Genomic DNA, 13454 nt, shown 5'->3' on the forward strand with positions numbered 1-13454 from the left:
CTTGTCCAGAGAGGGAAGATTTGATCTGGGGGACTGATCTGTTGAAAGGCAGTGAAGGGGAAAAGGATTTGGGGGTCCTAGTTGATGGGAGGTTGAGCATGAGCCAGCAATGTGCTCTGGTGGCCAGGAGGGGCAATGCCATTCTGGAGTGTATTAGAAGGGCTGTGGTTAGTAGGTTGAGAGAGGTTCTCCTGCCCCTCTGCTCTGCCCTGATGAAACCACCTATGGAGTACTGTGTCTACTTCTGGGCCCCTGGTTCAATAAAACTGCTTGAGAGTGCCCAGTGCAGAGCCACAAAGGTGAATAAGGGAATGGAACATCTCCCTTACATGGAGAGACTGAGGGAGCTGGGGCTCTTTAGCTTGGAGAAGAGGAGCCTGAGAGATGACCTCATCAGTGCTTATAAATAAAGGGTGAGTGCCAAGAGCCTGGAGCCAGGCTCTGCTGGGTGATGCCCTATTACAGGACAAGGGGCAATGGGTGGAAGTTGAGGCATAGGAAGTTTCATTTAAACATGATGAGGATTTTTTGACCTGTGAGGGTGACAGAGCCCTGCAACAGGCTGCCCAGAGGGGTTGTGGAGTCTCCCTCTCTGGAGATACTCAAAATCTGCCTGGATGTATTCCTGTGTGATGTGGTCTAGGTGATCCTGCTTTGGCAGGGGGGTTAGACTGGATAAGCTTTCGAGATCCTTTCTATCCCCTGACATTCTGTGATTCTATGATTGATTGCTGTATTGTATATAATTGTAAATGTGTGTAAATATATTTTGTATATATGCTTGTAAATTTAGCTTTGCTGTAAAACAGAGCTTGACCTTACTTCCACACTGTCTGAACTGGTCTGGCAGATTTTAATGAGAGGTAGAGGAGGGAGAGTTCCCAACCCACCAGCACAGGGATTGACTTAGAGTATCTGGGAAAATAAGTTTGTTTGTTTGTTGAACCCTATCTAGGCTTAAACTTTTGCCTTGTGTGCAGTGGAGGTTTTGCCTCACTACTTTTGTGAGCCACCTCATTAGTTGGACTTGCAGCAAGTGTTTTTACCCATCTCTGACCAACACAGAACTGTCATTTCCTTCCCGACAGCTCTGTTGGTGTGGCAGTTTGTGTAGATCTGCTGCAATGAACAGTGCAATGCCCTTGTTCTTACTGATAGTCGGGTTTGGTTTGTTTATTTTTTGTGGGGATAGAAAAATCTGTTTTCGTCCACTTAAAGGCTGAGTGACATCTGGCCAATGAAAGATCCCTCATAAGAATGTGCAATAAAGTAATAAATAAACTCTCTTTTAGGAAATTATTTAACTTATTTGCAAGACCATGTGGTGGTTTTGGTACTGGTGAGTTTGAGCTGCAGAACTGCAAAGAACAAAAGCAATGGAAACATGAGAAAGGGAATGTTGAAAACAAAGCATTCTGAGGCTGGAAAGTGCATTTCAGAACAATAACTTACAGATATTCCCTCTGAGCTCCATAATAAGTGAGTCAGATAGGAATCTTAGTTCTCTGGTTCATAATAAGAGCTATCTCACTTAAACTTTCCTTGCTTTCAACAGGCTTCCTGCTTCTTTTAAATACTTTCCACTTGAATGAGGAACTAGAAACAATTGTCAATAAGTGTTCTAAATCTGTATACAGGCCTGCTTGTTTACAGTCTATTTCATGCCTGTGGATTTTTATCATTTCTTCTCTTGGAGTCCGCTGCTCTGTCTGCTCCTGTTTTTCAAACACAGCAAGGAACTCTTCAAACTAGCAGAGCAGGAGTGGTTATGTTGATAACTGGGGGCAGGAGGGTGGAAAGCAGTATTGGGGGAAGAAGAAAAAGAAGATGATGATAGTTCTTAGCCTCTTTTGATGTGTTTTTGATGGAGTGTGCTGTCAGCAAGTTTGCTGATGACACCAAGCTGGGTGGAGTGGCTGACACACTGGAGTTGCGTTGCCATTCAGAGACTTAGGCAGCCTGGAGAGTTGGGCAGGGAGACATTTAATGAAATTAAACAGGAGCAAGTGTAGAGTCATGCACTTGGGAAAGAACAATCCCATGTATCAGTATAGGTTGGGGACTGACCTGCTGGAGAGCAGTGAATGGGAAAAGGTCTTGGGGAGTCCTGGTGGATGCAAGGATGGCCATGAGCCAGCAGTGTGCTCTTGTGGCCAGGAAGGCCAATGCCATTCTGGGGTGTATTAGAAGGGCTGTGGAGAGTAGGTCAAGGGAGGTTCTGTTTCCCTTCTACTCTGCCCTAGTGAGGGCACAATACTCATCTGGAGTCATGTGTCCAGTTCTGGGCCCCTCAGCTCAAGAAGGACCTCAGGGAGCTGCTTGAGATCTCAAGATCCCAGCGCAGAGCCACAAAAATTATTAATGAAGTCGAACATCTTCCTTATGAGGAGAGCCTGAGGGAACTGGGGCTTTTTAGCCTGGGGAGAAGGAGACTAAGGGGTGACTTCATTAATGTTTATAAATTTGTAAGGGGCAAGTGCCAGAAGGATTGAGCCAGCCTCTTCTCAGTGATGCCCAGTGACAGGAAAAAAGGGCAATGGGTGAAAGTTGAGGCATAGGAGATTGTCTTGAGTTTAAAAAACGCTTCTTATATACTTAAGATTATTATTTGTACTTTATTATAAGGTCACAGTGGTGACCTGCTCAGAGTTTTTACCCTGTCTCAAGAATCTCTACTTGAAAGGCTTATTCAAAGCTACTATTGCCATACTGAAATGGAATTACTGGATAATGTATTACAGGTTGGAAAGCTTCTCATAACTAAGAACATTTTCAAATGACTTTATGAATTAAGTGAGGAATATCTGTGCAGACTCTCATTGCTCCCAAGGTTTTTCCTCTAAAGATGGACAAGGCACAAATAATCACAACTAGCAGTAAGGCAAAATTACTCTTATAGTATATATTTTTCCATATATGGCACCAAGTTATTAGTAGAATTAAAGTTATAGCAAAGCATAAAAGCTTTTTTGCATCTGTGATTATTTAAAACAGTACCACGGAGCAGATCAACAGAATAATGTTGCAGAGCTGTAACCACAAAAGAATGAACAGGATATTAAGACAATAGTGGAATTATGCCCCTGGTGACTTAACAAAGAGAGTATGATTTAATTCCCATGTTTAGTGAGGGGATCAGATCTGTTTTCTTTAGTCTATAAGACTGCATGTCACTTAACAATATGTTTTGAATACTTTTTCAGCTCGAGATGCCGATGAGAGAGAGAAGTGGATTCACGCTTTAGAGGACACCATTCTCCGCCATACCCTCCAGCTCCAGGCAAGTTTCACTTACATCTCTAACTTGTTTTACTTTTTTTGTTTTCCAAAACAATGAAATACAGTGGCATGACTGCTAATACCAACCAAATCTTGTAATACATCTGGCCTTTCTATAGCCTATACAGCTAGATGTTATAAGACATCTGTACAGGTACCAGAGATTAGGTTTGAGGCTCTATGTTACTGTTTTCATGCCTTACCATCATGAAAAGTCAGTATAAGACCCCCCTTTATTAATGAATATTTTTAATTGATGGTTCCAGACTTACTGTTGTACATTTAGCTATTTAATTTTCTTTTAACTGGTCAAGCCTGTCATGTGTGCACCAGCTAATTTTGAAATTGAGACAGCAGCACTGAACTTCTTTCTGGAGGAAAAAGATGGTAAATACCATATGTCTGAATGCACTGTGCAAGCTGGGTAGCCTTCTGTTTCTGAAAATAGGTGGTTGGACTGAAGGTGGTTCTTAGCACTAGTTATCTGAGTTTCTGGTGTATTCTAGACCTAAACATGTCGAAACCTTTATTTTTGCCCTGGAGAGGAACCCAGACTCTTCATGAAAGAGATCTTCTCATACTCGATTTGTACCACAAAGGTGTTTGATGACAGTGTAGTAACTGGTATTTGTGATTTGTGTTAAGGTCTGGTGTGCTTCTGGAGTACAAGAGAATTAGATCTCTTAATGACTGACACTGTGAAGAAAGATACATTCAGATCCCTAATATCAGAGAAAAAGCTTCTGGAGACTGATTTCACTTGTATTTGCTTATTCTAAAGAGTTAGAACAAGCTTGAATTTATTTCGTTCAGCTTTAGACATTTGTGCTGTTTCAGTCCACTTGCCTTAATTTCTTCCTAAACAGCAGTTTTAAACGTTTTTTTACTTAGAAAAGACCACTGCAAATTTTGTAGTGAGTAGCAGATTTCTGGGTAGAAATTCAAGTTTGACAACCAGCTTTGTATCCCTAGTAACATGTCATGGTTATTTTATAAGTAACCTCTCCATCTGGACACAGTATGTGACCACAGGCTAGAGAACTCTGCTCTGCAGTAGATGTGAGCAGACAGATTTATCTGGAGCACGTGGAATTAGAAGGGCCAAGCTGCCCCCCTGGGGATGCCTTCTCCCCATCCCCAGAGACTGGAGAGTCAAAGTGAATAGCTTAACTGAGCGGTCCTGTGTAGGGTTTGGCGTAAGACAGGAGAAATCTGCAGTTTTCTTCATCCAGAAGACATTTTATGACTTGGAGATACAGAGTACAGAATGAAACACCAGACTATATTGTAGGTTTAGGAAAATATGTGTGTCCATGCTCTCTAGAAATTGTAACTGTAGTTTTGTTGGCAGGTAAGATTTCATGACTGCAGCTAATACTGAACTGTTTCCTTTTACATGATGTGTTCACATTCCAGATTTTCAAATAGGCAAGGCATAACTAGATTAAAAAGCCTACATTAGTCAATTATCTAGTGAAGTTTGAGGGAATAATTAACAATCTAGAACTGATTAGTAAGCAGGACAACATCAGTCCCTCTTAAGCATGTTCACTAGTGAGCCTATTACCTGGTGGATTGCTGCTGTGTGTCTACCATTCACTTTTAAGACCCTTCAATGTTCCAGTCACACACCTGATTTTGTTTCCAAAGCCCTTATAGTCAGACTAGCTGGAACACCCTTCACTTATAGCCAGCTCACGAACGGCCAAGGCTCTCCTTTGACACGGGGCACTGAGCAGGAAGCGACTGAACAGTGGAACGAGGCTGCACCGCCTTGCAAAACGCCGCTCTAGCCGGAGTTAGCAAGAGCCGTCCCAATTACTGTTGTGCTGCGCTGCTGCCTCAGCGGTGAGACGTGCGGGCGGAACGAACAGCGCTTGGAGCCTGGGCTGAACTTACAGGGGGTGCCTGCAGGGCTGCCCGAGCAGGAACGCCTCCGTTCTGACAGCCGCTAGGAGCTCGCTTTTCGCTGCCCAAGCCAGAGGTGCTTCTCACGGGCTCACCTCGAAGCCGCTTTCCCGATGCCCCGCCCAATCCGCACGCTGTTTATTGTTCCAGGGCCGGGACTTGGCGGCCCTGAGCCCGCACTGCCTCCCTGCGGCCCCAGCTACCGTCTACGCAGAGCCCGGCGCTCTGCCCCCTGACCGCCATTCCCCGGGAGGCGGACGCGCTCTGCTCCCTCACCAATGGGCGGCCGCCTTATTCGTGATGCGAGCCGCGGGGGCCTGGCCCGGTCTTGCTCTTCGTTTCCCTCCCTCTCCCCGCCGGCGCTGCTCCCCTCTCCCTGCCGCAGGCGGCGCTGCCGTGGCCCGGCGGGCGGGCGGGCGGGCGGGCGGCCAGGCAGGTCGCCAGTCTGCACGCCCCGCGGCTCCGCACGCCCCGCTTCGCCTTGCTGCACCGCGCGGAGGAATGGCCGGTGTGAGTACGCGGGGGGGGCGGGCAGATGTCAGCGCTGCTGGAGGTTCTCTCCGGGGCAAGTCGCCTCCCCGCCGCAGCCCCTTCCCTGACTGGAAGCCGAGTGCTGCCTCCTGCCTGCCGCGGCCGAGCGGCTCTGGCTGCTGCGCTGCGCCGCCCCGCCCGCACGGCCGCTTGAGCAGTCCCGGGGAGCAGACAGTGGAGGTGGGCTTTGGGCAGCCCCCTGGGGGGCTGGGTCTCCGCGGGGATGGCGGGCGCGGGCTGCCTGTGCGGCGGGACTGGTGGCATCTCCGGGCATGGCTTGGATTCCTCACCGGAGCGCCGCCAAGCTTCCGCCCTTGCGTGCCTGCTGGGGTGCTTTCATCCGTGACAGGAGTGCCTTGTATACAAACACGCCTTGGCTGCGGCCAGCATGTCGCACAAAACGCCGCTTCACGCACTCCGTGTTCTTTTGCTTTCCTTTTTGTTTGGACAGTAAAGTCAAATGAGTTCTTTGGGAGGATTATTGGCTCAGCGGGCAGGGCCGGGAGGTTGAGTGCTGTAGCAGATTATTTTCTGTGAGGGTATTTTCTTAGTGTCTTAGTTTCAGTGGCAGACAGAAATATGGTTATCTATCATATAAAACCTTCACGCATCTGTTTTTCGCCAGAGATACACGTGTTTTCTACGTGTGTTTTCAGATTTTCGTGCTGCTTTCAGTCAGCCTGGATGGAGCATTCCGGTTTGGAAAGTCAGACTCAGAGTTTATTTTGTCAGAGACACGTCTGCTGGATGTGAGAAAGTTCACTGCAGCCTAGGCAGGGCTCGTCTTGTGTGAACCGACTCGGAAAGGATAAGGAATTAATAGGAGGTGGAAAGGTGAAGTGGTGTCTGGGTGTTCTCTAGCCTGATTAGTCTTGCTAATTTTGTGGTTGCCTAAATGCCTTACTGTGTTGCACTTAAGTCTTTATAACGGATGTGTTTTTGAACCACTTAAAAATAATTAAACACACTTCCTCCCCCACACCCTAAACTTATAAAAATGAGCTACAGTGAAGGAACCGAGGGAGAAATGAGTCATAAAATGACAGGCTTGAGGAAAGAGACTTTAGGTGTCCAGAGGAATGTACTCAGAATAACCTGAGCTAGAGAAGTATTTCAGGTACACCTCTGATCTAATTTGTCTGGGTTTTGAAACAAGTCTGATGTTCTGCTTCCTGGTTTTTTTTGGATGTTCTTATATTAAAGGCATTGCTAAAGACATTTATAGTTTTCCTAGTATTAGCTTTGCCTATTGAAAGCTCCTTGAGCAGTCTATGGTGCAGCAATATTGACAGTACCGTTCAGTGTTTTCTCCCCTTACCCCCTCCAAGGTGTCGTTGCATTAGCAGGTCAGTGGCTTTGCAGTGGCAGCACCTCGGCTGCTTTGTACCCACGAGAGAGAAGGGGAAGGTTGTGTATGGATTGAAAGTGTGTTGTGGCTTGGGGTTTCTTGTTTGTCCGGGCGGAGGTAGGAGGGTGGTAACTTAAGTTTTCTTTTGCTCTTCGCCGGCGTCTGAAGTCAAGCAGCAATCCCGTTCAGACAGGAAATGCTTCGAGTCTTCTTCTTTAGCAGAAGTGGCACTGCGTGGCTCTGGAATTCCCCCATGCGAAACTCTCTTGAAGATTACTCGTGTCATTTAGGACCACAGTAACTTTCTTCTTTGATTTGAAGAGTGCAAGACCGCTTTTAAGCTGCGAATCTACCTAAAACCTACCGGTAACTCTGCTCTTTTCATGCCTCAGGAAACTTCAGTTTAAAAAAGGACTAAAGATTCCCTGTGGCTGAATGTGTGCATTTATTCAAATAGTGTTAGGATGGTATCTGTAGGAGTCGTGCTTACCCTCAGCTGCAGGCATGAAGCTTCCCCCCTCCTCCTTCCTCCTATTAGCTGAGTCTTTCGCACTCATTCTTGCTTTAAATCCCTTGTCTTAAATTGTGCTTTTCTCCTCTGCTGTTCAAATGTTGCCGGAGCATTTTGAGAAGTGACTTAAAGCGGTAGCTAAAAGGGCTGTTGAGAAATACAGGAAAAGGCAGCTAACTACCAACTTCATAAAAATTAGAATATAAAGCTGACGCTTGTATGTAGTCTACAAATAAGATGTCTTTCCATGCTTTCTGAGTAGATATGACAGTGACTCCACATTAGAGTCTTTAAACACTCGAAGGCTACAAAGGATTTCCTACCCCAACTTAAGAAAACTTTTCAGGTAATGCCTCAAACTATTTCCGCCGAACTATTTAAGTGAGTGGCCTTACTCTAGAGACAGGGAGACTGAAATTACTGTCAGTACAAAAGTGGACTGTTTCCTACCACCATAAAAGTGAGAGGAATTTAAAAAAGCATTAAAAATTGCTCTGTAGCTTTATACCTCCATAATTTAAACAAGAAGTTTACTTTCTAAGTAACCATTAGTAGGGCAGGAAAACTGTAAGACGTGGCTCTGGAATGGTTGCTGTGAAGAGTGATCAAGTGGCTTGAGAGTTTTACCGTGCCCACCAGTTGTGAAGAGCTGGTGCTGCTGCTGGAAGCGGGACCTTGACCGCCTCGACAGATGGGTAGAGTCCAATGGGATGGGGTTCAATAGCTCCAAGTGCAGGGTGCTGCACTTTGGCTACAACAACCCCATGCAGAGATACAGGCTGGGGTCAGAGTGGCTGGAGAGCAGCCAGACAGAGAGTGATCTGGGGGTACTGATTGATACCCACCTGAACATGAGTCAGCAGTGTGCCCAGGTGGCCAAGAGAGCCAGTGGCATCCTGGCCTGCATCAGGAATGGTGTGGTCAGCAGGAGCAGGGAGGTCATTCTGCCCCTGTACTCTGCACTGGTTAGACCACACCTTGAGTACTGTGTTCAGTTCTGGGCCCCCCAGTTTAGGAGGGACGTTGAGATGCTTGAGCGTGTCCAGAGAAGGGCGACGAGGCTGGTGAGAGGCCTTGAGCACAAGCCCTACGAGGAGAGGCTGAGGGAGCTGGGATTGTTCAGCCTGGAGAAGAGGAGGCTCAGGGGTGACCTTATTGCTGTCTACAACTACCTGAAGGGTGGTTGTGGCCAGGAGGAGGTTGCTCTCTTCTCTCAGGTGGCCAGCACCAGAACGAGAGGACACAGCCTCAGGCTGCGCCAGGGGAGATTTAGGCTGGAGGTGAGGAGAAAGTTCTTCACTGAGAGAGTCATTGGACACTGGAATGGGCTGCCCAGGGAGGTGGTGGAGTCACCGTCCCTGGGGCAGTTCAAGGCAAGGTTGGACGTGGCACTTGGTGCCATGGTCTAGCCTTGAGCTCTGTGGTAAAGGGTTGGACTTGATGATCTGTGAGGTCTCTTCCAACCCTGATGATACTGTGATACATCTAGCAAAAATGAAGAGGTGGTGTGGCAACAACAGCTGCATTTGGAACTGGATTCACAACTGGCCTGAGTAAAAACTTCTTTTCCTGCTGCCCTCCTTTTCCGAGTTTAGTTTTAACCCAGAGTAATTTCCACATGGAGTTGATGATGTGGCAAGGTAAATGTTTGTGCAGACTCAAAAGGAAATAAACTAAGTGTGTGAATAAACAGCTTGGTGACTGATTTGTTTCTCTTTCACTCATGCCGAAGCGTTTGTGAAACTGCATGGCTAGTAACGGTTCACTTAGTGTCAACCAGGATTTTCGATGGTTTTTCTAAAGCTGCAAACAAGAACGACAGACAAAACTTCCATGTATTATGTTCTTCCTTGCTGGTTTTCCAGCGTGAGCCATGAACACTTGCTTAAAGCTAATATAAGGTTATGTTACGTTAAGCATATGTCCGGTGTAGAGGTGTTTAAGTGGTGGTAAAAAGGTGTAGAGTTAAGAGGTGTGCTGCCTTTCTTCAGATGTCGCTAACGAAGTAGCTACGAGAGTCAGTAAGCAGGTCAGCATTTGTGCATGATCCGCATCGGTAGTAAATTATCCGAAGAGTAAAGGGGAGTCCAGGATATACTTTCTGTTTGTTGTGGCTCAGAATTTTAGCCTAGGCTTCAGAAGTGTATTTTACATCACTATGTGAATACTCCTGGGTTTTGAACTCTTTTTTCCTAGAAGACCTGATAATATCTGTAACCACACAGTCTTTGCTAAGCGTTTTGTGTTTTGCAAAGTGTAAACACTTCTGAAGAAGAAGTGCAATATTCAGAGTGTTTAGGAGGCTTCCAGAAGGCATGTGTTTGGTTTAAAACTTGTTTTGAGACACTGACCGTTTTAATCAGTTAAATACTGATTAAAAAGCTGAAAAGAGTGCAGTTGTCTTTCCACAGCTAAAAGAACAAGAAGGTACCATTGTTTGATGGCTTCTTGGCTGATTTGTTGTTGTTCTGCAGTTTTCTGTCAGTGGTTCTTGCAAGCAATACCCTGCTTGACTGTCAAAGACGCTGTAGGCAGGGGCTGTTTCTGATGGGGTATGGCAGATGGAGGGGAAATGCTTTTATTTGCTGCTTAAACTTTTTGTTGCTCTTGGACTTGGAATCCTAATTAGATGAAGAATACAGCATCAGTCTCTACAGCTATCTCTTTTCCTCCCCCATTAAAGCTCTTCTACAAGGACAGCTCTTGTCAAGTCTTTGCTCTTGCTTCCATCTTTTTCTTTCTTTCATTACTGTTCATTTGTCACAGAGACTGTTACTGTAATGCTTTTCTTTGAGACACATATTTTAATTTCTCTGCTATGCTTCCTCTAAGATTGATAGAATCTTCTCATTCCATTGTGGTTTGAAAGAGCTAGCTTAAATTAGGCTAGAATTACTTCTCAGCATGGGCAAGTTTTGGATACAGGTGCATTAGTGATCTGTGTGACTTCTGATTTGGAGGACAAGGGAACAGCATAGAGGCACCCTTAGTGCCATCAACAAGGCTCATAATGGGTGTTTTTAGTTTGATTGTATTTTTTTGTTGCCTTTCTGTTTACTTCCTCTGAAAAAAGGGTTGGATCTAACTTTGCAGGACTCCTAGTGTGAGAGTTCTTTACTCAGCCCCAAACCAGCATATAAAGCACTCTCCTGGGCTAACTGTGCTGTCTGCTCCAAGTTTCTGGGTATTGTGGGTCACACTGGGAGACCACTGCCTGGTAGGTCATGGTCCTGCTTTTCTCTTTCTACCTACAAACATTAGGATTGGCATGTGTCCTATGGAGTCTTATCTTTTGAGTTTCTTCTGGGAGATGATGCAGGAGGGAGGAATGAGGGAAAGAATGCTGAGGTACCTCTTCTCTTTTCTCTGCACATACAGGTTTCTTTGTGCATAGAAACCAAACGTCAAATGTATTGTTCTGGGAGGTGGTGGGCAGACTAGAAGTTAAGTAATGTAGTTGCTTCTGCAGCTCTTTCATCTGATAATGTAACTGTTTCATTCCTTAAAACCTATATTCACACAGAGTTGTGGTTATTTGAGGACAGTAAAGTGCACTTACCAATAGACCTGGTTATGCAGTGGAAAATTTGGCTGGGTACTGGCAGCAGGAAAGGGTCAGTCAGTTTCTGAAACCACTCGGGGTTCCATTTCTTTTTCAGAATTTGAAGACATTTGTTTTAGAATCACAGCATAACTTCAGCTGGAGAAGCCCTCTGGAAGTCACCTGGTGTCCCGGGTTAGGGCAGATCCCTCCCTCGGGGAGAAATAAACTCACCACAACACAGATTTTTTTTTTTTTTTTTGAAAGTCAGGGAAAGATGAAATTGTATTTCTTAGAATGTAAGTGTAACAGTGTAAAGAGAGATAAGTAGAGAAGGGGGGAAAAAAAGAACAGTACAATAACCTTAAGGGAGATGGGGGAGGGGTCAAGTGGCGGTGAAGCAGCAGAAGCAGCATCAGCCAAAACAGCAGCCGGGGAAGAAAGGCAGACGCAGCTCAAGCAGCAAAAGCCAGCAGAAGCAGGGGGAGAACAAGCTGTGCTTCTAGACATTAAGCTCTTGGTGCTTGTTGCAGAAGCAGGAATTAATATGTGGCCGAGTCGGGAAATTATACAAAAATAGTTAATTTTATTTCCCAAAAACCCGCCCCCAAAACTATATATACAAAGATTAATTTAGTTTAATTAGCAGATTCAGTTGCATGAGAATTACCTACAGGGTTACTATCAATAATCTGACTGTTTTGGAAGTCAGAAGTTGGAAAAGGCTTTAGCTATTAATTAATAGCGGTTTCTTATTAAAGTTAAGCCGAGCCAAATAACTCACGATCGGGCTGGCTTGTTCGAGGTCTGTCTTTCTCCACCTTTCAGCAGCTGCAGGTGGACGATTAAGGGTCGTTAAGAGGTATTCAAGTCTTACAAAGGTATCAGTGGGAAAGCAAATCCTTTGAAGGTCTCTCTGCAGTCAAGGTGAGGAGAGTGTGGGAGCTCAGGCAGACACATAGGTCCAGGCACAGGCAAAATCCAAAGCAGGAACCCCAAAGGCGGGAAGCCCCCAATATTTATAACCTTCGCTAGACAAAGGGCAGAGTTACCACACCTTAGGCACGAAAGCTCACGGCCAATCCCAGCCTGGCTCCAGCGCGGGAACTCACAGGGCAGTCCTCCCCCCCTTAATGGCTGCAGGGCAGTCGAGGGGAGAGGGAAACCAGGCGGCTTTCCCTCTTCTTCCCCCGAAGTCCGGGCAGGAGAGGAATTTAGGGGTACAGGACTCCAGGACAATGCTCCAATGAAATAATACTAATTTATCTATTGTTGCCATTATATGACCTATCCCTGGAGTGTTCATCTCTCCCCTATGTCTGAGCTAGAAAATCGGCTCAAACGGCCACACCTGGTCCAAGGCCTTTCTCATAATGAGCCCAACTAATTATGATAGCTCAAGATGGCTAGGGTCAAACTTAGTTGAGTTTTGAACTCTGCCCTGGAGGTGGAGGTTCAGTAGTACCTACAGGCAGCCTCTTCTATTGGTTGATGAATAGCTGAGCAGCATATAATACAAGTTTATCATAAAGATTTAGTTGGTAGTTGTCATGCGCAGATGCCTGATTTCCAAGTGTAATGAGCTGCTAAATACTGTTCTCTTGACTACTGCTCCATTTCTTTTGAGGCCTCATCTAGGGCCTCAAAACATAGCAGGGGAGGGAAGAAAGGGGAAGGAGATAAAGGGTTTCTTTTAACTCTGCTGTGTCTTTGGGTGACTGGAAAATGAAGAAATAAGGTTTTGTTATGCAAATCTACACCTTGTATATCTGCTCTTTATAAATTACTGCTGGTTTTGAAATACTGATTGAATTTGTTTGCTATTTACAGTGTTGTCTGTGCTATTGCGACCTGCAGTATTCTTAACTTTCCAATTATCTCTTGGTGTTCAATTTTAAAACTGAGCAGATTTCCCATTATGAACCTAATCTCATCTAAAATGGACCAGTAAATTTGCTCAGTAGGTCATCCAGTTTCATCTAAACTGTCTTCATGCAAACCAAGAGCAAATTAGTGAAGTGCCGCAGCTTTTAGCACAGGCTTTTCAAAATTTTCACCTTTCATTTCTGTGCTGCATCAGCTGGACACTCAGCTTGGCCTTATGGCTTTCTTTTTCAGATGATTGAAGTTTCAGCTTCTGAATAGAGCTTTGTAGGTCACAGTTTTCTCTCTGTTTGATGTGGTTGTCTACTTGGTTGTAACAGAATGTTTTAGTCTGCTTTTCCCTTACTGCTAGGTGGTTGAAGGATGGCATTTTAGCATGAAGTCCCCACTCCCCACCAAAAAACACTGATTACTATGTATTTGTGGTCATAGGCTGATATCCAGAGTAAAAA

General features: G+C 45.4%; 1 protein-coding gene across 3 annotated transcripts in view; it reads left to right on the forward strand.

Moving 5' to 3' along the window:
• OSBPL9 (oxysterol binding protein like 9) overlaps positions 1 to 13454 on the forward strand; it is a 73500-nt gene that overhangs the window by 30340 nt on the left and 29706 nt on the right. For 2 of the 3 annotated variants that reach the window (XM_064147357.1, XM_064147358.1), the window contains exon 4: positions 3204 to 3280. In XM_064147357.1, the coding sequence (XP_064003427.1) occupies positions 3204 to 3280 (77 nt within the window). Of the gene's footprint in view, positions 1 to 3203; positions 3281 to 5606; positions 5698 to 13454 lie in introns of those variants that run through there. The other variant, XM_064147356.1, reaches the window with a different exon arrangement.

The sequence above is a fragment of the Pogoniulus pusillus genome, chromosome 8 (assembly GCF_015220805.1).
Source record: "Pogoniulus pusillus isolate bPogPus1 chromosome 8, bPogPus1.pri, whole genome shotgun sequence".
In the NCBI taxonomy this organism is placed as follows: domain Eukaryota; kingdom Metazoa; phylum Chordata; class Aves; order Piciformes; family Lybiidae; genus Pogoniulus; species Pogoniulus pusillus.